The sequence below is a fragment of the Terrapene carolina genome, unplaced genomic scaffold, assembly GCF_002925995.2.
Source record: "Terrapene carolina triunguis isolate 2854851 unplaced genomic scaffold, T_m_triunguis-2.0 Scaffold951, whole genome shotgun sequence".
Classification (NCBI taxonomy): domain Eukaryota; kingdom Metazoa; phylum Chordata; order Testudines; family Emydidae; genus Terrapene; species Terrapene triunguis.
The window spans coordinates 6,625,930-6,650,400 of NW_020665302.1; the positions used below are offsets into that span (position 1 = coordinate 6,625,930).

At 44.9% G+C, this 24,471-nt stretch overlaps 1 protein-coding gene across 1 annotated transcript in view; it reads right to left on the reverse strand.

The window, feature by feature from the left end:
• Positions 1-15,550, reverse strand: part of FBXO21 (F-box protein 21) — a 31,998-nt gene extending 16,448 nt beyond the window's left edge. Inside the window, exons 1-7 of the mRNA XM_024195574.1 lie at positions 15,369-15,550; positions 11,905-12,040; positions 10,625-10,719; positions 6,277-6,398; positions 1,478-1,624; positions 719-855; positions 254-390 (exon numbers count right to left, since the gene is read on the reverse strand). Coding sequence (XP_024051342.1) covers positions 254-390; positions 719-855; positions 1,478-1,624; positions 6,277-6,398; positions 10,625-10,719; positions 11,905-12,040; positions 15,369-15,550 — 956 coding nt within the window. The remainder of the gene's footprint in view (positions 1-253; positions 391-718; positions 856-1,477; positions 1,625-6,276; positions 6,399-10,624; positions 10,720-11,904; positions 12,041-15,368) is intronic.
• Positions 15,551-24,471: the final 8,921 nt, after the last annotated feature.

Here is a 24,471-nt window from a genome sequence, read left to right on the forward strand (position 1 = left end):
TTTATGGGTTACCTCAGAAAATACTTCTTGTTTCAGCATTAAAGTAACTTTTCTATTTGCATCAGAAAAAAAATGTGAAAAAATAGTTAACCAGGAACTTTCAACCTGATCTATTTTAACATCTTGTCATCAGAGATGGTTGCTTTACTTGACCTCTCTGCCAACAGAATGTCAGGCTGGGAAAACTGCCTCCTGGGGGGTAAATGGTTTATTGGTCTTCCCAAAAGTCAAATGGAATTAACAGAAATCTTACCCTTCTTTCCCTTGACACCATCTCAGCAGGAAGTGACTAGGAAAGTTGACTGGCTCGAGTCTGACTCCCAACTGTCTGGCAATTGTTAAATAGAGCACAGACAAGCTGATAGGGATTCCCGTCCTACGGATTAAAACCTGAAAAATGAGACTCAATCAGAGGGAAGCTTACAAATCGTAGGTCATTTAATGCAGGACGTTAAAAATTCAATGTACAGAGTACCAGGATTCTCAGCGGAGATACAATTTTATTCAAAATGCCTCAAAATGCACTGACCCAGCAGCAAGTGCAGAGAGAGTTAACATACTATGCTGTTTACAGCAAGCCACTCCTATGTGACATTGGTGCATTCAGGTTTATTTTACTTACTCATCTATGCAAACATGACAGAAGTGCAAGTAGAATTCTCTCTCACACTCGTACTAGCAGTGGCTTCCTTGGCTGGTTCAGTAAATACACACTTGCCTGGTGAATGTATGAATTCAAGGAGTTGTAGTAATCCATCTCATTTCCTTTGTATTTTAATTGTTCATACAGGACACAATTCACAGCATCCAGCACCTGCCTTTGAAACTCCACATCAGAAACAATCAAGACCTCTCCTAAAATGAATACAGAGTGACAAGACTGAGAGAAAAGATTATTACTTAAGTAATGATACACACACTGGCTGCTCATTCCTTGAAAGAGAGCAAACTTCACAGAACACTTCATAAGGTTCATGGGAGAGAGACTCCCCTCTTTCAGATCTTAGGGCAGGTCTACACTTACTTCCTGGTTCGGCGGCAGGCAATCGAACTTCTGGGATCGATTTATCGCGTCTTGTCTAGAAGCGATAAATCGATCCCGGAAGTGCTCGCCGTCGACGCCGGTACTCCAGCTCGGCGAGAGGAGTACGCAGCATCGACAGGGGAGCCTGCCTGCCGTGTCTGGACCCGCGGTAAGTTCGGACTAAGGTACTTCGAACGTAGCTGAATTTGCGTACCTTAATTCGAAGTGGGGGGTTAGTGTGGACCAGGCCTTAGAAGACACTCAAGAGTGTGATTTGATTGCTGTTCAGTTTGTAATGGCTCCAAGAAAGAAAAGGATACCTCCCAAGCCCCATGTTAAGACTATTTAAAAATTATGGAGTAAGTTAAACAAAATAAGCATTGTTTAGGCAAGATCAAGACTATAGCAACATCACTCTGAAAGGGCCAACTGGACCACATTTCTCTACAGTACCTGCCTTTGGAGCCAAGCTTGGATGCCTAGGGTTTTTGGTCCGCAGGACTTTGCGAACTTTGTCTGTGATATCGTCAACCTGCGCCTGGACACTTGTTAGACAGATGTCTGAGAGAGGATTACAGTACTGGTCAATTAAAACAGCACCTGGAACAGAGAAACTATTTAAAAAGAGGATTTTGGTCTGTTCTTCACTTTCCAGCTCTTTGTTTAAAAGCACATATTTTAGCAAAACACAAGACCTTTTTTTTTTTTAAATGTTCATTGGTTCTGATATAAAGTCATACCCAAATCATAAAACAGAGACACCGACACAAATGATATGGATACTTTGACTTAAAGAGACATTTATTTATGTCTTGCAACCACTTCTCAGACTTTCAGATTTTGAATCTCAAGTATGCAACCTCCTGCTCTTTAGAGCTAATTTGTCCCCCGGTTTCTTGAAAGCAGAAGTAATGGAATCTCACATGGAATAGGGGAAGCTGCATTAGATCAATTCTGTACCAGTCATCTCTCTTCCCTGCCTCTTTGAATCTTTTCAGCAGCTTGCTGTCACTTATGTCTAACTCAAGAATCTCACCTTTAAGGCCTTCCATACTCTCAATCCAACTCCATTTCTGCTCATATTTCTTTCTACTACAGCCTTGCTCCCTACATTCCTTCAGGCCTCTCTTCTTATTGCTCCATTTGTCCCCTACCCCCACCCTTGATGCTGTCTTCATTTAATGTGTCCACTATTCTTGGAACAGTCTCCCATTTTTGTCCAAGTGTCCTGTGTCAAACTCCTTGAGAAAAAAACACTTTTTCCGAGAATCCTTCCTTGGTTGCCTTGTCACTGTTCTTTCCAAAACCTTCCTATTGTCCAACTTCTTGTCCTGACTATATTCAGCTGCCGAAGGTCTATAAGATCTCTGCAAAAGGGATCATGTCTTTTCTAGTTTTGCAAAGTGCCACATACATCAGCAGCCCAATATGCACGACAAAAACGCCTCCTGCAATATCAGCCACAGAGTTCCCCTCCAAAAAAAGCCCACAAAGTGGCAGCCTTTGGCTTCTATGTCCTGCACCAACACATTCCCCTTCTCTAAAGTCTACCACCACTTTTAACTCATAACACCAAAATAAACTCTCTAAACTGTGTTTTTAACTTTCACATTTATCATATTTTTAGAGTACACACCAAGACTGATTGCTTCTTCCCCAAATCTTGGGAGAACCCTGCACTTCCAAAGTCTAAACATATTCTCTCCATAATTCTCTATTTCAGGCTTACATGACGTAGCTCAAGAGTATGAACTTTGGGGAAAGCAGGTCTCCAGCAATACCACAAGTTTTCTTTAAAGAGCACTTGTTTCCACGATTAGAACTTTAAAAGGAGGGTGTTTAGGGTTTTATTTAAAATAAACTACATCTCATTTTTAAGAAGCCTCGTGTAGTGTGAGTGCCTTACATTATGCTAACACAGTAGTGAAGTAGGCTGCTTGATATTACATAAATACTGTCCCCTGGGACAATCACATAAGTGCATCTCCTAAGACGACACCGGTGAGCAAACATTTTAAAGAAAAGTAAGATTACTTGATAAAAGAAATGACAGCAAATGCCTTTGGCAAAGAGTAACCCTGAGGAACAAAGTTGAAAGACAGTTAATAAATGTAGATTTCATTTGTATACAGGAAGAGGTTACAAAACATGGTATAAAAATAAACCTTTCATAGTGACATTAATCTTAATTCTGTTAGCCAAATACGCATGGAATGTAAATATTTATTCTAAAACATCTGAGGACAAAGTGAAAACACCAGAAATATTTTTCTAGACAAAATATCATTTAACATATACAGAAGCAAAACTAGTTGCAACTCTTATTAAAGCACATTTACTTTGACCAATTACAATAATGCAGCTACCATATACCTCAGTTCTAGTTATCAGAGTCTCTTTTACAGCAAAGTGTTTAATTCAAGCATATGTTTAAGTGCTCTGCTGAATACAGACAGACAGCTGAATTTAGGCCAGTGGTTCTCGAACTTTTGTACTGGTGACCCCTTTCACATAGCAAGCCTCTGAGTGTGACAGCCTAATAAATTTTAAATACTTTTTTATATATTTAACACCATTATAAATGCTGGAGGCAGAGCGGGGTTTGGGGTGGAGGCTGACAGCTCGTGACCCCCCATGTAATAGCCTCGCGACCCCCTCAGGGGTCCCGACCCCCAGTTTGAGAACCCCTGATTTAGGCCAAGGTGCCTAATAAAAAAAAAATTTCCATCTCCATAGTCTAACAAATAGCCAAGCTGGTGCAGAAATAAACACAAAGCCACCCATCCACCTCCCACACCTCCAAAAAAGTTAATGCTGAAACAACATACAATCAAAACAGGGAAATGGTATCATTGTGCATCTTACCTTAGAAGATACCACATAGGTACTATATAGTCACGTCACTGAGTATGTCTGCAGTCTGGCTTGGTTTAACTGATACAGTTAAAACAGCCAACTAAATACACTGTTATTTGGCCCTTTCCCTCTCCTACCATCAAAAAAATTCAGAAGTATTATATTTTATGTACAAAGTAACAATGGTGATTTTTTAAAATGCATTCAATAAAAAGGGCAAAATCTGTCTGATCCATGATTTCCATAGACAGCTGATGGGACTCAAAGAGTAGATGCCAGGGGTTCTGAAAACTGGGACTGAGATGTACGGTAGCTATATTAGTATAATTGACCAAAGGAAATGCACTCTAATGTGAGCTATCGCTAGCTTTGCCTCTGCATATGTTTAATGGTATTTTGTCTACAAAAGCATAGATAGATATAAGCATGTGCTTAAATGTTTTGTTGAATCAGGCTCCTAGAGGCCTTCTGGCAGACAGTGCCCTCTGACAAGTATTTTTGCTTTCCCAGTCACACCCATAGGCATTTGTGAGCATTATAGTGCTCAGCAGGGAGAGAAACAAATGAAGTCTTGACACCGATACAAGTCCAAGCAGACAGCATTAGTTTTGAGGATTTCAGCTATCTAAAGAGCTCAGATCTATTGTTCAATCACTCAACAAGATCTAGTAAAAATACGAACAGCTGACAGTCCGTTTGAGCTAGACAGCATTCAATCACTACCTTGTTAATAATGGTGACTATCATAGGGATTTTGGTAACTTTTTGAGGAGTCGTATGTGTGCCTCAGTTTCCCCTCAGTCCTTTGTACAGCTATGCACTGAGACTTGGTCTACAGTGAAGTTTTAGGTCCATGTAGCTACAGCACTGAAAGACACCCTATGCCGACCTAGCCCCCATGGCGTAGACAAAGCAAGGTAAATGGAAGAATGTTTCTATTGACTTAACTACCATCATTTGGGGAGCTGGTGTTCCTACAGCAAAGGAAAAACCCTGCTGTTGCTGTACTTACACTATGGGATTATGCTGGCATAGCTATGGCACCACAGCTATGCCTCTACAGTTCCTGTAGCATAGAAATGGCCCGAGGGTAAAGGGAAGGGAAAAGTTGTTTGTTGGTTGGAGAGCAGAATAATTAACTAAGTGAACAGAGCCTACCTTTATGAACAGAGGATCCAGAAGTAAGGTTGCCGATGGTCTAACCACACAAACCCAAACACCCTTGCCCCACCCCTTCCACAAGGCCCCACCCCTTCTCCGAGGCCCCGTCCCGCTCACTCCATTCCCCCCCTCCCTCCATTGCTCACTCTCCCCCCACTCTCACTCCCTTTTACTGGGCTGGGGCAGTGGGTTGGGGTGTGGGAGGGTGGCTCCCCGTCAGTGGCGCAGCGGGGCTAAGGCAGGCTACCTGCCTGCTCTGGCCCTGCACTGCTCCCAGAAGCGGCCAGCACATCCCTGCAGCCCCTGGAGGGGTGGGGGGGCAGGGGGCTCCGTGTGCTGCTCTTACCTGCTGCAGTTCCTGGCCAATAGGAGCTGCCGAGTCAGTGCTCAGGATAGGGGAAGCGTGCAAAGACACTTCCCTCCCCCTTCCCCCCCTGCCCAGGGGCTGCAGGGACTTGACGGCCACTTCCGGGAGAGGTGCAGGGCCAGAGAGCCTGCCTTAGCCCCACTGTGCTGCTGAACTTTTAGTGGCCTAAAATCTCCCAGATTGGCTTCAGTAGCCACCGGGAGGTACAGCCCAATTCTCGGAGACTCCCAGCGAAACTGGGACAGTTGGCAACCCTATCCAGAAGAGACAATGGAAATCCCAATGGCCTGGGAGAATCACACCCAAAAGACAGCCAAAAGAAGGAGGAGACTCCCCCTACATCTCTGCAGGAAAGCAGAGCAAAGGCCGCAAGTTGGAGAACAAAGGGGGAAGGTGTCTGTACTAAGAGCAGGGTACACTGAAACAGGAAAAGATTCTCTCCTGGCACTGGGAAACACAAGGGGAGCAGGGCATGGAACCATATCCTGCCTCTCTCGTGCTAACCTAAAGACTTTCAGACTCTGTATTGCACGTGATTAATCAATAGTTACCTTGTTCTGAAAAGGCTGCCTGGTGTCACTGCAGATACTTCCTCAGAGCACTGTGTCCTAAAGGGGTGGGAATGAGTCTTCCCCAGGACTCTGGCTTAGCTGGACTCACTGCAGGGAGCCCCAGAAAGAGACAGGGATGGCTGGTGCCTGAAAGCCCAGTTTCTGAGTTGTGGAGGCCACAGCTCTGCCCCGTGGATCCTTGGAGTCTGTCACACTGCAGAAACACTCCCAGGACACGGGTTTCAGGGTAAGGCATAGACCAGACCTCATGAATCCATCACAATAAACCATGAGACTTCTTTCAGGCCAATACTCACCTTCCAAAAATGACAGTTGGTCCCCAGGTCGTTCAAGATATGCCTTCAGATTTTTTAAAATATTCTGTTGTCGTAGAAAGTAAAGAATTTTCTTTGCATAGTACTTCCAGGTTAGACACTTCCTGTAGAATTAAACATAAAAACGTAAAGGCCCTATCACCTACTAAATTAACAAGTAATGGCGGAATCTCTGCAAGCCCTGTTGTTTCAAAGATCTAATAACCATCAGGGGATGTTTAAGGAGGTGATCTTGAATGCAGCCCAGGCATACAAGGTTAGGGGCTTTAAATGCCAACAGTTCCAATTTACAGACACTCTAAATCACATCTATCAGGGTCACCACTGGCCTTTGCCAATTTCCTCAAACTCTTCTGTTCCAGAATGTTAACAAGTGGATAAGTCCAAGACCCGGAATAGCAAAGCAGAATTCCATTCGTTTTCACGATAGTTTTATTTCACCCATTATTACTGCCATGTGTTTATTGGACCAACTTCTGATGGTAGAAGGTACAAGCTTTCAAGCCTCACAGAGTGTCTGAACTAAATACAAGTTGGGACAGATTGCTAAACAAAATCGGGTTCTGCACGCTGTAGGAAACTATTTTAAAAGAAATGGGCAATTGATGGTTAGCAGGCAATGTGGTGTGTTACAAATTGTTGTAATGAGCCATAAAAACAGTGTCTCTATTGAGTCCATGATTTTTGGTGTCTAGTAGAATTATGAATTTAAGCTTCCAAAAATCGCCTTTTGAATGTGTTCTGCAGATTTCCTTTGAGGACAAGGACTGAGAGGTCATATATGGAGCGACTGCTTTGTGAAAAATGTTCGGACACTGGCTTTTATCATTTTTCTGTGAGTTCATTTCAGAGCATAGCAATTGTCTGGTTTCACCTACACAATTGTTGTTGGGCCATTTGATACACTGGTTGATGTATGCCACGTGACAAGGCAAGTGTAGGAGCCATGAATCTTGAAAGGTGTGTTGTGGGGTGTATCGATCATTGTAGCAGTGGTGGTACATCTGCAGGTTTTGCATCTGTTGTTCTGGCAGCTTTGAGTTGGTGTGTCATGGTTGGTGGGGAGCTTGCTTCTGATGAGCCTGGAGAGGTTGGGGAGTTGTTTGGAGGCCAGAAGAGCAGGGTTGGGAAAGATTTCTTTGGGGATGTGGTTCCCAAATATGGATTGTAACTGTTTGAGGATACCCAATATGGGTTCCAAAGTAGGGTGACAGGTGACAACTGTGCAGTCAGTGGGTTTTTTCCTTCTGTATTGAAGCAGGTTCTCCCAGGGTATCTGGGTGGACCTTTCCATGATGCAATCTACTTCTCTGGTGGAATGCCCTTCTTTAGTGAAGGCAGTTTTAAGTGTGTTTAGATATGGATCCCACTTTCCTTTCTGAGCAAATTCTGTAGTATCTGAGTAACTGGCTGTAGATACATTTCTTGGTGTGTCTGGGGTGATTGCTGGATCTCTCAAGGCAAGTGTGGTCATCTGTGGGTTTCTTGTATAGTCGTTTGTAGGGTTCCACTGTTGAAGCTAATCATGATGTACAGGAAGTTGATGTTGGTGTGGGAGTGCACTAGAGAGAGTTTGATGGATGGGTGATGGTAGTTGAAGTTATGGTAGAAATCTATGAGGGAGTTTAGGTTGTCTGTCCAGAAGATGAAAATCATTGATATATCTCAGGTATATCATTGGTTTCATGGTGCATTTTCCCAAAAGTTCTTCCTCAAGGTGGCCCATGAAGAGTTTGGCATATTGGGGAGGCATCCTAATATCCATGGCTGTTCCTATGGTTTGTACAAAACGTCTGTTAAAAGTGAAATTGTTGCAGGCGAGGATGAAATGGAGGAGTTTGATGCTGCATTTAGGGTGGAATTCTGAGTGTTGTAAATTACGTTGTGGGTATCTAAGGCAGACAGCAATGCCATCATTGTGAGGGATGTTGGTATATAGGGAGATGACATCTATAGTGGCAAGGATGGTGTTCTCAGGGAGGTTGTTAATGTTGTGGGGTTTCTAGAGGAAATCAGTTGTGTCTCAGAGGAAGGTGAAACTTGTGTGTTATAAGTGGTTTGAGGATGGTTTCTATGAGTCCTCATATTCCTTCAGGAAAGGCGCCATGGCCATTTAGGATGGGTCTGCCTAGGTTCCCTCGTTTGTGTATCCTGGGAAGCATGCAGAAGGAAGGTCCCTGGGTTTGTGTGTGATGAGATTGTAAAGTTTTTCTTGGAGCTGTTTGAGGAAGGATTTGATGGTATCATTAAACTCCTGTGTAAACAGTGGTGTGGGGTCTTTTTTGAATTCTTTACACTCGGTAGTGTCTGAGTTATCTGTTTTTCTCTGTGAGGTACACATCACAACATATAGACTATCATGGCACCCACTTTGTCTGCTGGTTTGATCACTATCTAGTGGTTGGGATTTCAGGGAATGTATAGCTATCCAGACAGTGGTAGAGATTGTGGCAGATATAACGTTTGATGAGGATTTCAGAGTCAATTTTTTTTTCTTAAAGCAATTGATGTAATGATCCAGTGTGTGGTTTTGTCCGTTGGGGGGGCATCCAATCAGATGGGTTTTTTTTTCTTATGGACTGTCAGTGGAGTTGTGGTAGTTGTGAGTAGTGTTGTCATGGAGTCAGCAGAAGATTTCTTCTAGTTCTCCACATGCTAGTAAGGTATCAGGTTCTGTGGTGGGGCAGAAATTCAGTCTCTTGGAGTGTACAGATATTTCAGTTCCGGTAAGGAGTAGTCTTGATAGGTTGATGACGGGTTGTCGTTCGATGTCCATGTGTTTGGTCATGGTGTCTTTGGTTTCTCCCGGAGGTGGTATTCTGTGCATTGTGGAGTTGTGGTAGTTGATTTCACTTTTTGTTTTTGTGTTGGATGGCTGTCAGAGGTGGGGGGTTTTTAAGTAATTGTTTTGTGTTTCCTGCATGATCACTAGTAGGTCTCCTGATTTTTTTTTTCTTCCAATGTGTAGGAGCATATGATGATTTATTGTTTGAGGTGGTCTCTTCTGGAGTATGTAAGGTACAGAAAATGACTTCTCAGTTTTCTGAGGTCCTTCTACAGAGCTGTCCAGCGTATATGAAGTTGTATGGAGTGGTCAGAGGGTTACAGATGGCGAGTCCTCTGGAATGTACTGTTTCTTACATTTGCTCAGAAAATAAATGTCGCTGTTCAGTCTGGCTTCCTTCTTCATGTTGTGGAGTTTCCATTGAAACACATTTGAATTGCTTCCTTGAAGAGAATTCCCTTCTCTTCTTCCTTCCCCCCCAAGCCATAGACCAGGCAACTCTTCTGCATCCTGCCAACTGAAAGAATCAAATCCCATACTACTTTATCCTCCACTAATTAATCAGGATGCTCCATAGGGACAGCCGCTTTATTGGAACATTTTCCTGGGAAACGATTTAGCCTAATGATATTGAATGGCAAGGACTATAGCTCAATCAGGGTGTAATTAGCATGAATTCTGCTTTATGGGAATGCATTTGGCGAGTGCAAAGGCTCAAATTGTGTTTAACCAGTTGTCAAATATGAAATGAAAGCCACCATTTCAACACAGAAGTAACAAAATAAATGGGAAGAGAAAATTAAATGAATAGTTTCATTCTAGTTTATGTCTTTTCAAACAGTCCCTTTAATCAGGACAACAGGCTACCAGGCAACATTAAGAGAAATCTACTGTCATTTCAATCACAACAGAAGCAGCATTCTACTGTTTGTATGTCACTGATAGCACAGCACTGTAATGGACCCTTGTTTGAATGATAATGCTCACCTCTTCACGGCTCCAGAGATTAACAATGGCAACAAAAATATTTACACAGACAAGAACCAGAGGTGTATTGGTTTGTTTCTACCTTTAATTTAAGTGATCAATGTAACACGCTTGTATTTATGCAATATAAGCAAAGAGTGCATTTTGTAGTGGCTCAAACAAGCTGATTTCAGGACAAAAAAAGTTGTACGCTGCACTTCCCTACCAAAAACCAGAAAAGCAACAAAAGGACTACAAGCACATTGTGCCAAAAGCCATGCTTATTGTAGAATATTTCAAGTGTTTTCCCTCTGGAAAGTTATTTCCATTAAGCTTGCTCTGAAGTTTAAAAACAAAGAGACAGCTACTACCTAAGGGAAAGGAAGGTGAATATCAAGATAAACTTCATAATGCTGAGATTTATTAGGCTGTGACATTTATCTATTTTAAATGAGGGAGGATGAAATGAGCCTGAATTTGACCGGAGTGCATTCAGCACTTTAGGATTCACCTCCACTCAGCAAACATGAAATTAGTCTTTTCCACTTCCATTTCTAACTCCTTTAATTTTTCTCTCACCTTCCTTCCATGTTAAGGATAGACATCAGCTCGTCCTCAAAAAAATGACCCGGGCACCCAAGAGTCTCAAGGTCACTGAAGCCATCACAGGGGACCTGCAAACAGAACACTGTGTTATACACTACTGAAGAGTTTACTTTCTCAAGCAGAAATAGGTAATTTCAAAGAAGTTTCAAGACCCTATTTAATACTTTGTGTATACAAGTGAAATTGAACTGAAAACAGATTTTCCAGGCCTGGCAACTGAGAGTTCTCATTGGAGGGTGCTCATCTATAGTACTAGGCCTCCAATAATTCAAGTGACCTGAAGTTTTGCAGTCTTCCAGCTATGATGAAAGATGCATCTGAGTAAACATCAATGACCAGCCATGGGCCCCAGTAAACAAGTAACAGGGCAGGAATTCCTGATGTGGGTGACATAGTGGTCCTGTTAGTTTTACAGTGTATGTAAAAGTTCACAAATGCTACAGAAATGGACATGGAAAATACTTAAGTTACTTTTACTTACTGTAAAACATAGTGCTTTGTGTGTCTATTGATTATATCCATATTATTTCTTTAAAAATGCTGGTCTAGCCCCAGTACCCTCCACTTATGAGAACACATTGTCACACAATCTATAAAAATGGCAGAGCCAACTAATCTGAAAAGAATGAGATAGCTGCTTCTGAAGGATCAGTATGTTTCCAACTTCTGACTTTCTCTGCCCTGTGCTGATTGTCTGTTTGCTCCTACTCCCGCCCCCGCAAAGTCCCTTGACATCAACTTCAGTCCACACCTGTCCCTCCTCCCTTGCCTTATCCCCTTCCTTTCCCTTTAGCGGTTCCCCTCCTAAGTAAACCCACCCAAGGGGGAAAAAATCATGGAACTAACATGCCATCTACCATCATCATATTTTTCACTCTGCTTACGTGTTACACCCTTTCCCCTACCCTACATCCATCTGGTCTATTTGGTCAATAGTGTCTCATTGTTTCCTCGTACTTCCCCTCATATCCATCTGTTCTCGCTTCTCTTATACTTAGACTGGAAGCTCTATTGGACAGGGACAGTCTTCTCGTTCTATGTTTGTACAGCACTTTAGCACATGAGGTCCTGGTCCATGACTGGGGCTCCTAGATGCTACTGCAAAACAAGTAAATCATAAGAATAATGGCTAGAAGGAAATGTAAAGATTCAGCCTCAGAGCGAGAAGACGACGACAAGAAATATGAAGTAAGAGATACTAGTGCACAAACGGCTAGGTTATTTTCAAGTGTATAATAAATTAGAAACCTTACATGTTCTGAGAAGAATCTTTTGGAGAATGATGCTACAATTCGTCGAGTTTCTAAGCCGGCATTGTGCCGTGCTTTATATTCCTTTAGCCAATTGACGTTGTCTGTATGGCTATAGTACTTCAGTAGTGATGGCCACCTATATCGCACACACAGAACAGGTTCAGTGGTTAATACTGCAGCCTCCACAAGACAGTTTAATATTGTAAAATATGTTACTTATTGCTAGGCAGTTAACCATCTGTGACTTGAGTTCCTGAGACTAAGTCAAGACAAGTTATATTTTTAAAATTCATCCACATTCTGAAGTAAAAGAAGCAGAGTATAATTCCTGTTCCCCTCCAGTCTGATTATTTCTGGTTAGATCATAAGAAATTACAGTAAACACAAAGTAAGCATTACGGGAAAAAGTGCTGAAGAGGCACAGATATCAGAGACTTGAATGGGACTTATGTTCCTAAATATCTTAGGCACTTCTGAGAATCTCCCCCTAAAGCTTTACAAAATAATTTTAAGTCCTCAGATCAATAAGAGAATAAGCTTATAGTTTTAAACTACATATATTTTCTAATATTAAAGACAAAACAGCTTAAAGGTGACATTGTTCTCAACTAACAGGACTTGAATTCATTGCCCTATGTTTTTCCTGCTACAGCTGAGATCTCTAACTAAAAGGGTATGCAGAATGTAGCTCTGGATACTGAGTTAGGTGTAAACAATGACATCAACTATTGCAGGAAAATCACAGAATTCTGAAATCAGATCTTACTAACGGCTTCTGCAAGTACTTTTAAAGTACACAAACTTAAAGATGCACTTGTTTTGATCAGCCCTTCAGTTTGAAAGCTAACAAAGCACGAAGCCCTTCTCACTATCTCTAAGCCACAAAATGTATTTGAAATGAAAGGTCAACTGCAACTGATATGTCTGAGGCTAGTATTGACAAAAGCACTTTTCCCAATAAACTGGCATCATTTGAGACACCTGCTCCGTGGCAGACCCAGTGTAAGAGAATAGGAACCAGCACAGCGATACCCATGACTGCTCACAAAAAATCAGCTGCTTAATGAAGGTGTTTAAAAGATGAAGCAGAATTGCACTCAGTACAGCTGGAAATATTGTGTGCGGTTTCTTAAGATAAGAGGTTACTTGTAACTTGCTGTAATTTTTAATATTTATTTTTAAAATTTTATCAGAATGTTACAGGTTTTCATGCACCCTTGTTTCCTGTCACAAATCTGAAAAGTAAAAATCTAGGTTTTCCTCAAGCAATGACATAACTTGCCTTAAATAAAATGTGTTCAGATTCTTAAAGTAATGAATGACATGTTTTATTTCTATTTAATAGATATTAACCAAGTCAATGTGTAACTAATACTGTTTGAACTAAAACATATGGAGAATATTTTAGTATTAGTTAAAAATAAGGCTACCCTGAATTTGCTGGCACACAAACTCAGAGGCTAGCCAAATACATTTGTATTTCTATAGTACCTTTCATTTTAATGGATCCCCAATTACTCACCCATGACTAAAATGCAGCCACATTGCAACAATACTAACAACTGTTTATTTTAGGATGGTAAGTAAAGAATAATTTGTCCAACTAAAATTACAGGGAGAATTTGAGAGAGATAAAATGTAAATACTCAAAATGGAATCTGGCCAGGATTACAAGGTCAACATCTAAACTCTTGCCAAAAGTTCTATTATCAAAGACGTGGATGCTACTGCAACATGAGCATCTACTAATCACTCACCATAATCAATTTCAAGAATGACTCTGAACCATTCTAAAAGTTCAGGCTTGCTCCTGAAATTATAACTACTGAATTGATTAACATATCTGGCTACCTATCCAAAGTCATAGCTTGCTGAATTGATGAACTAGCTATTGTTCAGTAGCCTCTTTCAGAGGTGGAGAAACAAGAGTTTCATTTACTAACCTAAATTTTAGAAGCCAGCTGGCAGTTAGAGAAAGCAACACAATTTATCTTTTTGTGCCAAGACATGAACAAAACCAGGTAGCAAATGAATTTATTCTAATCTAGAAAGCCCAGTAGCTTTAGTGAATTACAGAGATTCATCTAGAGATTTATCACAGATTATATAGTGATTTTGAGCCCTTGGAACAGTACATTGTATATTCACACTGAAATTTTATAGGCGTTCAATTTTATATGTTAAAAATTAATTTGAGAACATTTTTATCTGTTGAGTTTATGATTGCTGAGAAAGTGAAACAAGCAGATGTAATCGATTGCACTACCCAATTTGGCAGCCCTCAAAACTAATTTTATTGACAATAGCTTATACTGAAAGACTTCTGAACTACACACATACTTATCTATTTCGACCGATGCTCGTGATGGGAGTGACTGACAACGTTATTTTCCTTGTTTCACCAAGCTAGAATCTCGAAGTTTGGTTCACTTGCTCACTATGGGTTACCAAATACAGTAATGGATTGGGGTGGGATGGGGCAGGGCAGAAGAGTTCCCTAATTAGCCCTTTGTCTTTTCCATCAGAGGTCAGCAAAAGATATTTTACAAGCTTTGGTGGTTGTTTTGAGCAACAGTCTTCAGATGCAATACACATTATGGACTCCCAATTACAAAAACAAATGTAACATTTCTTATGTTACTAAAAGGGCATTCGTCTATATGTACACTTCTTCACATGACAATCACGTTGAGTACGATGCTTTTGATTCAGAGAAAATAGGGTCACCTAAGAATAACATGTCCTGTTTATTGGATTTTATCACCAAAATTTCTGGAGTGAGTTGCACTGAGTCACATCCATCTGACAGGTGCATCATTGCCCTCTAATCTCTCTCTCTCCCCCCCCAAACTAGAGCTGGGCAAAAAATCTCCAGCAAATAGTAAACTTGCCAAAAATGCACTTTTTAAAACACAGAAACTATTCATTAATTCAGGTCAAATTTGATTAATAGCTTTGGCAAAACAAAATGAAAAGGAATTTAACTAGAAATTTAACGATTTTTTAACAAATAGCAGCAAAACCTAAAAATGACCCAAAAGGAAATTTAAAAAATAACAAAAAAACAACCACCACATTTTGGGTCCATCAAAATGTTTTGTTGAACCTGAAACAAAAAATTATGGGGATGGAGGTTGGCATGAAAAAACGGAACTAGTGAATATTTTTAAATATTTTCCCCCCAGATTTTTTGGTTCAGCCCCAGAATCAGAAATTATTCACTCAACTCAGTTTATTCCACATTTCAGCACCCTGGAAGTACGGCTCTGCCCTGGCGCCCCCCGGGTCGGAACCGGCTCCCCCGCCCCTGTCCCCCGCCGGGGCGGGACCCGCCCCCCCGCCTCTGCCCCTGCGCGCCCCGGCTGGGTCGGAACCACCGCCCCCCCGGCTCGGTCGGAACCCCCGCCCCCCCGGCTCTGCCCCCCCCGGCTGGGTCGGAACCGCCCCCCCGGCTCGGCGCTCACCGGAGGCGGAAGCGCTCCCGCCAGACCTTGCCGCGGGCCTGGCACGCCTCCCGCAGCCGGCGGCAGGTGCAGGAGACGCGGCCGATGTCGGCGGCGCTCAGGACCCCACTGCACAGGATCAGCTCCAGCAGCTCCCCGGGCAGGTCGGTGAGGCCCATCCCGCCGGCCTCCGCCGCCGCCATCTTGGCTGTTTACCTGAGTGAGTGACCCGCGCGCGGCCCCGCCCCCTCCGCAGCGCGGCCGGGACCCGCAGGGGTAGGGAGCGTCTGCAAAGTTCGATTCCAGAAGAGGCGCAGAGCAAAGGTGGGAGGGTGGTGGGGTGACGGGGCTGGAGTCTATAGCAGCTCCACGGGCGGCGCACAGCTTGGCACGCTGCCCGCCCAGCCGCGCCGCGGGGCAGAGGCGTTAGGGGGCATCTGCAAAGTTCATCTTCCCTGAGAGGCGCAAAGCAGGGCGCAGGGCCCACCGACAGCAGGCACAAGAGCTGCTCAGGCTGAGGACTGCAGGAGGAGTTCGCGTTGCCCATTGCATCAGAGCCTAGGTTCTTGAGCTGAATTCGAGTTTTTTATCTGAGTCCGGGGTTCTCGATCTGAATTCGAGTTCCCGACGTGAGCCTGGGTTCTCGATCTGAATTCGAGTTCCCGACATGAGTCCGGGTTCTCGACCTGATTTGAGTTCCCGACGTGAGCTTGGGTTCTTGATCTGAATTTGAGTTCCTGATGTGAGCCCGGGTTCTCGATCTGAATTCGAGTTCCCGACGTGAGTCCGGGTTCTCGATCTGAATTCGAGTTCCCGACGTGAGCCCGGGTTCTCGATCTGAATTCGAGTTCCCGATGTGAGCCCGGGTTCTCGATCTGAATTTGAGTTCCTGATGTGAGCCCAGGTTCTCGATCTGAATTCCAGGTCTCGATCTGAGCTCAGGTTCCTCTTTCGATATGTTCTGCTAGCACTAAGGTTGCCAGGCCTCCGGTTTTCGACTGGAACACCTGGTCGAAAAGGGACCCTGGCGGCTCCAGTCGGAACTGCCAACTGGGCCGTTAAAAGTCCGGTCGGCAGCACAACAGGGGTCAGGGGCTAAGGCAGGCTCCCTGCCTGCTCTAGCTCCACGTGGCTCCTTGAAGCGGCCGTCAGGTCCTTGTGGCCCCTAGGCGCATGGACAGCCAGGGAGGCTCCGTGGCGCTGCCCCCGCCCTGAGTGCCTGTTCTGTAGCTCTCATTGGCCAGGAACCACGACCAATGGGAACTGCAGGGGCGGTGCCTGCAGGCGTGAGGGCAGTGCACGGAGCCTTTCTGGCTGCCCATGCGTCTAGGGGCTGCAGGGACCTGGCAGCTGCTTCCTGGGAGCTGCGGTAAGCGCTGCTGGGACCCCGCACTCCTCCCCCAACACCCCAACACCCTGCCCTCTGGGGCTACACTGGCCAAGGACAGCAACCGTGAGGGGGGTGCAGAGAAGGGACAGGCATGCTGAAGGGACTTTTGGGTTGCTGGACTTAAGACCCTGAGGGGAAAGGGACACTGCCCAACTTACTTGGGGGTGGGTCTTTTGCTCCTGGTTTGTGTTTATGAACCCTAGTTGCAGTGTTTTCCCAAATTAATGCTGAGTTACTTCCCTCCTTTTATTAAAAGTTATTGCTACAACCAGACTCTATGCTAGTGAGAGGGGAAGTATTGCCTCTTAGAGGCGCCCAGGGGGTGGTGTGTAATTGTCCCAGGACACTGGGTGGGGGCTCGAGCTGGTTTTGTGTTGTATTGTTGAAAAGGAACCCCTAGATACTGAACCCGGCCCTTGTTCATTAAAGGGTGGTCACCGTCAAACCCCTTTCTTTGACCCCCTTTGACTCCTTCCCAGCCCAGTAATACCTGAGCTCGGGGAACGTGCCCTGGAACCCCAGTAAACCACCCCTGGGAGGGGAGTATTTGGAATGGCTGAATCCAGCCCAGGGCTCTCTCAGCGCCTCTGCCCTACAGCCCTGGTACCTGATTCCCATTAACATGCAACTGCTAAAAAGATTTGTTTTTTCCTGGGCTGTATGATCTCCAACTCGACACTGAAGATTACAATCCGTGAATCCACTGCCTGGGACCTGTCTCAGGCCTCTTTTTCTGTGTTGGCCAAATTGGCCAATTGTATGAAAAAATGGCCCAGGTTTTGGAAGACCCAGCATTTCTCTTACTGCTGTTCTACCTTTCTCAGGGTGGGCTGGAGATGCCTCAGGCTGTGGTTTCACTGGCTGATCACTGAACCTTTGCCTGGACCTGCCCTTATGATCCTGTTCTCTCCCCACCTCCATTCATTCTTTCCAGGGTTTTCCAGAGAAGCCTCTTGGATGGATGCATCCTTCGAGATGAGCCCTCAAGAGCTGCTCTAGGAACTGTCCATTCCCCACTTCCTCCCCATGGTGTCGTACACTACTGTACCCCTAGCTCAGAGCGCCTTTCCATGGCCCTCTTTCTGCACCTCACTCACTCACTCATCCACCATGAGCTTTCATGGACATTCGGTATCTTTGTTACAGCCCGTCTCTCAGCTGCATAGGCACTTTGCCCCAGTCCTGGCTCTGTCAGGAGGAGGCCCTTAGCATTATGAAGGGTCCACAATTCCACCCCCCTTCGGGTTGGCCACAGTTTCTCAAGTTCCCCGGACCCACTGTCTGCCCCTCCTTGCTCAGGGTGTTGAGGGGGGCCTTTGACAGTGGGGGCTGCAGCTGCACCCGTCCCCTCATTGCTGCCCCACGTTGAATTTTTAACTTGTTCTTTATCACCACTCTGCTCTTGCTCGGTTTCCTCTCTGGGGAGTTGGCGCTGCTGCTGCGCTCACTGCTCCTGCTCTGACGGGGCTGCTTCTCTCTCGTGGGTGCCGTTCTTCAGCCTCCTTCTCCTCTCTGGAGCCTGAACAGTCTCTGCCTCAGCTGACAATGCTCCAGCTCTCAGGGCTAGCGCCTGGTAGTGGCAGGATTTCTGGGTTCTCTTCCCAACTTTACCAATGATGCACTGGGCTAAATTCCCCACCCTCTGAGCCCCACTTTGTAAATAATGAGAGAGAAAACACAACTCACTTCAGTGTCTTCCGAACAGATTTTATCTGACCAATTCAGAGCCAACGATCTTCTCCTCAAGAAACTAAAGTGTTGTGTCTCCATCTGGAACAGGAGAGACCGAGGGGCCAGCAGTGCCTGAGGCCTCAGGGATGGCAGAGAATTGATTAAGCAGGATAGGCCCCGATGATCCTAACAGGGGGATCCCCGGTCCATGCTTCAGAGGAACGTGAAAGAACTCCCAGGGTCCCTGCCAATCTGCCACTTCCTTCCCAACCCCAAACCCGGTGATCAGTGTGACCCTGAACATGAGCCAAGCCTCTAGGAATAGAGCATTCGCTGTACTGCCTCAGAGCACTGGTCCTTTTCATCCACTGTTCTGCGTGGCCCAAACCTGATGATTCAGAGGAAGGTGAAAAAACACCTATAATGCAGCTGATCAGTTGTGCATCTGGGAGGCAAAATTTCATCCTGTCCTCTGCAGTTGGCCAGCTGAAGCCCTGAAGCATAAGGCTGATTATACAAATTATCTTAGTATTCAGGGCTGCAAGTGAGCTCATTACCATTGGAGCAAGACAGGGGCTCCTCCTAGCTCCTGATCTGGGAGGAGAACAGACTCAGTGACCTGCCCCACTGGGTCCCCTGGGCTTTGTGGATGGGCGCCTGTCTCTCTCGCTATTGCTGTCATTCACACTCATGCTGTCTCGCTCGGTGTAGGCTGAAGATTCTCATGCACTGTGAGGCCTTATGCTCAAATAACTTCGTGAGTCTCTGAGGTGCCACAAGTACTCCTGTTCTTTTTGTGAGGCCTGTGAATTTCCACTATTATATCACAAATGTTACACTGTTCCAGGACATTGTCACAGGGCCCCCCACTCAGCCAGCCTCCAGTGGCAGGTGTGAGAGGGAAGGCAATGGAAAGAGGGAGCCACCCCCTTGTGACATCCAGTGATTCATTGCCAGTGTGATACCACTTTTCAACTGCTCTTAACTAAGGCGGCAGCTGCGTTTCAACCGCTCTCTCTTCCTAAGAGAAACAATTTGGGACTAGTCACCTACCCAGCTCCCATCAGAACTGAGCCCTTCTCCTTCTCATTTACCCCAAGGCCAAAATGTTCAAAATAGATTGCTTAAAGTTGAACAACTAAGTCCATATGTAGGCACTTGAATGAGTGGCTTGGTTCTAAGAGTTGCTGAAGTCTCATTGACTTCAGTGGGAGCTGTGGGTGCTCATCCACTCTGGAATCAGGCCAAAGTTACTTAAGTGCTTAAATATGAATGAGTGTCATTACAGGGCTAGGCACACACAGGTCACTTCTTTACTTCTTACAATTTGGCCCCTTGATCTTTTCCTTGTTTCAGTCTTTTTAATGTTAGTGCCCTTAGTTACTCCCCACATATTTTCTTTCCTGGTGCCCCATTTCCATCAAGAGAGACCTGCCTTTTCCCAGACCAAAACCCTGGATCTCAAGCCCCTGGAATTTAGCAGGGGTTTTGAATCCAAACCTGGATCTGAATCTACTCACCAGCTCCCATCTGTATAATGCGCTAAAAGAAAGTCACAAGGCCAAACATCCCTTGCCCTTGGGGTATTTCAAATCCAAAGCAGAAATTTGCTGGATGGCCCCATCTCTGGTATCGACTCATCATGCATGCGCCAGATCAGGGAGCCTAGGAAGTCTCTCGCACTCTCTCTTTCACCCCCCACCCCCTAGGATTTCTGGAGAATGGATTCCACTGTCCACTATCCCCTTCTTAGCACTTTCACAAGACTCACTGCACATACCCACTAGGAGGTGATGTGCTTTGCTGCCAGGACCGGTCCCTTGTGCTATTGGCATCTCTGGGTCCATTAGAGGTGGACCTGAGACCAACCCTCACATCCCAACACCGCAATCTTTGGGGAAAGGGTAGAAATCCAGCTTGGGATCAGAGTTCTGTGCCCCAGGCCCATCTCCAATAGTGACCGGTCCCAGCGACTGGGTAAGCCCTGGTGGAGCTGGGGAAGCAGGATCTCTCGTGGGGTAACTGCTGACCGGGCCTTTGGGTTATTAGCCAGACCGTTCCTGCCCCAGCCTGGGACTGAGGGGCAGGGTGTGGTCCTGACAGAACATCCTGGAGAGATGCGGTCATGGGCATTTTGACACCCCATTAATAAGGTCTGCCCTCTCTGATTGTTGACCATTGAGATCTCTGCATCCAGCCCACAACCAGTGCCAATCCCCCTTGGGGCTAGTTCTGCCCTTTTTATCCTAGTTCTTCAGGTTTCTTTGAAGCTTCCTCATGTTTAGGAGGCAGCCCTTTGTCTGTGGTGTGTGACTCCCACTAGCAAACACACTGCCCTGGGGATATGGGGTACTGGATCTGGATTTTGCTGGCCCGAAAGGCTCCATAGGTAACTTAATTGTTTTGGAGATCGAGTCCTGAGATGCAAAATTTGGATCTGGATTCTGCTCTTGAACTGAATGTCCCCAAAGTACAAGTATGTCAGGATCTGGGCTTTAGTCTTGGGCCTCACTCTATTCTATTCTTATTCCTGCCGAGAGAGAGCGAGAGAGAGAGAGTGTTTAAAAGCAGTTGTATCTAAGTAAAGGCATTTTATATCAGCTGACAGTACAGTAGGCATGGGCAACATTACAGCTACACAGGGATTCTGTCCATCTCACTGCCCCCTGCCGCCATTCTTTGTGCCAGACAAGTATTTCAGTTCTCTCTGGCATTGACTGCACTATGATTGTTGCAGCTCCAACAATGGATGGTGTCGAATAGACAGAGTAGGCATCTAACCCTGTTCAGTTTAGATGTTTTCTCAGTGTAAGTACCCCCGCAGAGGGCTCACAGTGCAAACAGGGTTATGATGTAATGTTCAGAAACCAAGCAGCCCTGCAAGGAAGTGAGCATCTCTCACAGAGAATTACAAGAGATCTTACAGTTTTCTTTTTTAAAGCACCAGCATTTTCTACTATTGTTAGTCAATGGAGGGACAATGGGATGTAGTGAGATAGACCGGGCATTTTCAGTGTCAGGAACCCCACAAGAGAAAAAGAAAAACCAACTAACAAAACAGTCCAGTAGATTTAGTCCACTTTTTTATTTTGACTGTAATGCAAACAGGCATAGGTATTTTATTCCATAAAATCAAAAGATTGGAACTATACAGAGAGGTGCATGCTTTAGAACAGTGTGGATACCTCGCAAACAGAGCAGGAGTCAGTCCATGAGAGAGGTGCTGGAGTACATTGTATGAATGGCAGAGATTTTAGCAGCATTGAGAGCTCAGAGGTAGGGGAAACCATGTTTCTGACTGCTTAAAGCACTGGTATGATCAAATACAACACCTGCCCACCCTCACTCCCACCCCCACCCTCCTTCCTCAGAAAGAAACCGACATTTGAATCACATTTAATGCTACAAAATGTACCAATCTGTCCACCCACCTCAGGAAACACAAAGTGAGAGTCAAGCCGATGCTCCAGTCTTAACTCATGGCGTTGTTTAAAAAATAAACGGAAGGCACAATGATACGAGGGGAAGGCGGAAGGGTCACGAGGCTGAGAGAATTTGGAAAAGACGGAGTTCCAGCGAACACGGGAAAACCCAGGACAGTTGGAGGATTCAGGAAACCTCTAGAATGTAGAGGTTTCACCAAACCTTTGTCACATGTCACAAATGTCTCCATTTCACTGTTGAACCTTTGCTCTTCATGAGATGAGTCATTTAAAAACCTGAGATTTTCAAATCTGCCAAAGGGAATTGGATACCCAGTTCCTTTTAAAATTAATTGGAACAAAGCACCCAGAATCCTTTGGGAGCAAGGAGAATTTCAGCCTGTGTTTCTAACTAGATGGGAGCCAGTGCCATACAACCAGTCCTGCTTGAAAGGCACTCTTGCCCTGCTCCTGGGGAACCACATACAGCCCAGAACTCGGACGCTGCCAGAAGCAAGGAGAACTCAATCTTCACCATTCTTCAGGTCTTTTTAAAATATAAGAAACCAGGGTTTCTGAGGGGCTTCCCAAATGGGCCAGAGCTATTTCTTCCAGGTCAGGAGTTGACCCAAACTTGGGAGTTCCTGACATTTGTCTATTTTACAGCACTGTAACCAGAATGGATGTTTGGCCTGCATTTTCTTGGCTTTCAAACCATCACTTCAAGGCTGCACATCAGCAAACCTCATTTAAGGAAGGGTCTGAAATGCATTCCTACACCAGAGGCATTAGAGTGAGTTTTGTTAATACACCATTCTATACCCCACACAGACATGAATGGAGGCATGCAGGCTTGTTAGTTAAAGGTGGATTTAGATACAGTTTTTAAAAAGTTGTTTTATTTCCCCTGAAGTTGGTAGATGTTTTTTCAAATTTTGATTTTTTTTCAAGGTTTGTTTTGGACAAAATATTGAATTTTGACTACCCCCCTTCCCCCCCAACTCTTGAAGCCATTTTTACAATCTCCCCCCACATATTTTTTGACCAGCTACAGTTTTGCTGGTCAAAACTTTGTCTAATTTTGAAATGTCAGTGAAAATTTTCAACACAAATGTCCCGATGACTAGACAGTATTTGGTCCTGCCATGAGGGCAGGGGACTGGACTCGATGACCTCTCGAGGTCCCTTCCAGTCCTAGAGTCTATGATGTTTTGGTTTTGCATTGTTCAGTGGGCTGCAGTTGTTTCTGAAATGAAGTGACTGGATTCTGCTATGAACTCTGCACTCTTTAGCGGCGCCAAACCCAGCCTTGGATGGGTGCAAGCAGCTCGCACTGGAATCGATGGGAGCCATTCACACACATGCGAAACGTCTGGAACCTCATTCGTAAAGCTAAAGCTGCGTGTTGGTTGGCACTTGTGGAAACACAAACTTTAACATTTTTTGAACACGACTTAAAAAAAACCCATTTCTTTCAGACTCAGGGTAAACGCCAGAGCAGATGGGGCAGGGGTTGCTGCATTTATTGTCGGTTTTGCTGCCTTCCCAAGCAGAGCTGGTTGAAAATTTTCTGTCAGAGCTGTTTTGCTGGCTGGAGAATTGAGTTTTTGAGTAAACTATTTTTTTTTTTTTTGGAGGGGGGCTCAAAGTGCCCACTTTCCATGGAAATTTTTGATTTTTCATCAAAAAACCAATGCCTCAAACCCAAAAGATTTGTTTTCAAAGTTTTCAGGATTTGAATTTCTGCCCCCCCACCCAACAAAATCCACATTTTCCATGGAAACCCAGTCCCACCCCCACATATAGACCATTTTTCAACTAGCTCTATTCAGTGGTGATTCAGAGCAAGCTGCTGCAAAGAACTAGCCTGTGGGATCCCTTAAACCAGCGGGGGGCCCATACACCGCTGGTTTTACTGCCTTTGAGTTGTGCCCACACAATCTGGCCCACGCTTAGTGACATGAATGAGAAAGAAAGGGCCCCTCATGTGTGATCAGCGAGTCACTGTAAGCATCTCTCAGCAGCAGAGAGTCTATAAACAGCATTTGAAATGAGCTTTGCAGCTTCTCCTCATTGGCCCTTATAGGCAACAGCACCAGCCTGGGGCATTTTAGAGTCCAGGCCGTGTTGTAACACTGACTCAGCAGGGAGAAGATAGGCACGTACTGTGATGTTTAAAAAGTTCAGATGCCATCCTCATGTCTTTAGCAAAACCCAGAAAACACTGACCCCACTTCAGTCCTGGAACGAAGCGCTTTAAATCCACTATTTCATTAGCTTTTCCCATCACCCCTGAAGTTTTAGTAAAGAAAAGTTGTATGGGAGAAGCCAGAGCTGAAATCCCACAGCCTGGGATAGATTTGGAACAAGATTATTAGGGAATAATGCATTGGTGCATGCAAAGCTGCAATCACTGTAACTGCTACTGCCCTCAGGCCCGATGCTGCAGAGTGACGATCGCCCCGTCTCCCACCAAAGCCAATGGACGTTGGGGGTCCTTAGTACCTCACAAGATTCTGCAATCTCAATCCAGTGCTGCTTGGGGGTGGGATTTCATAAGCACTCAGCGTGGCCTTAACTCTGCACGCGCTGATGCCAGTGCTGAAATTCCCCCCAGAAATAAAATTAGGGCCATGCTGAG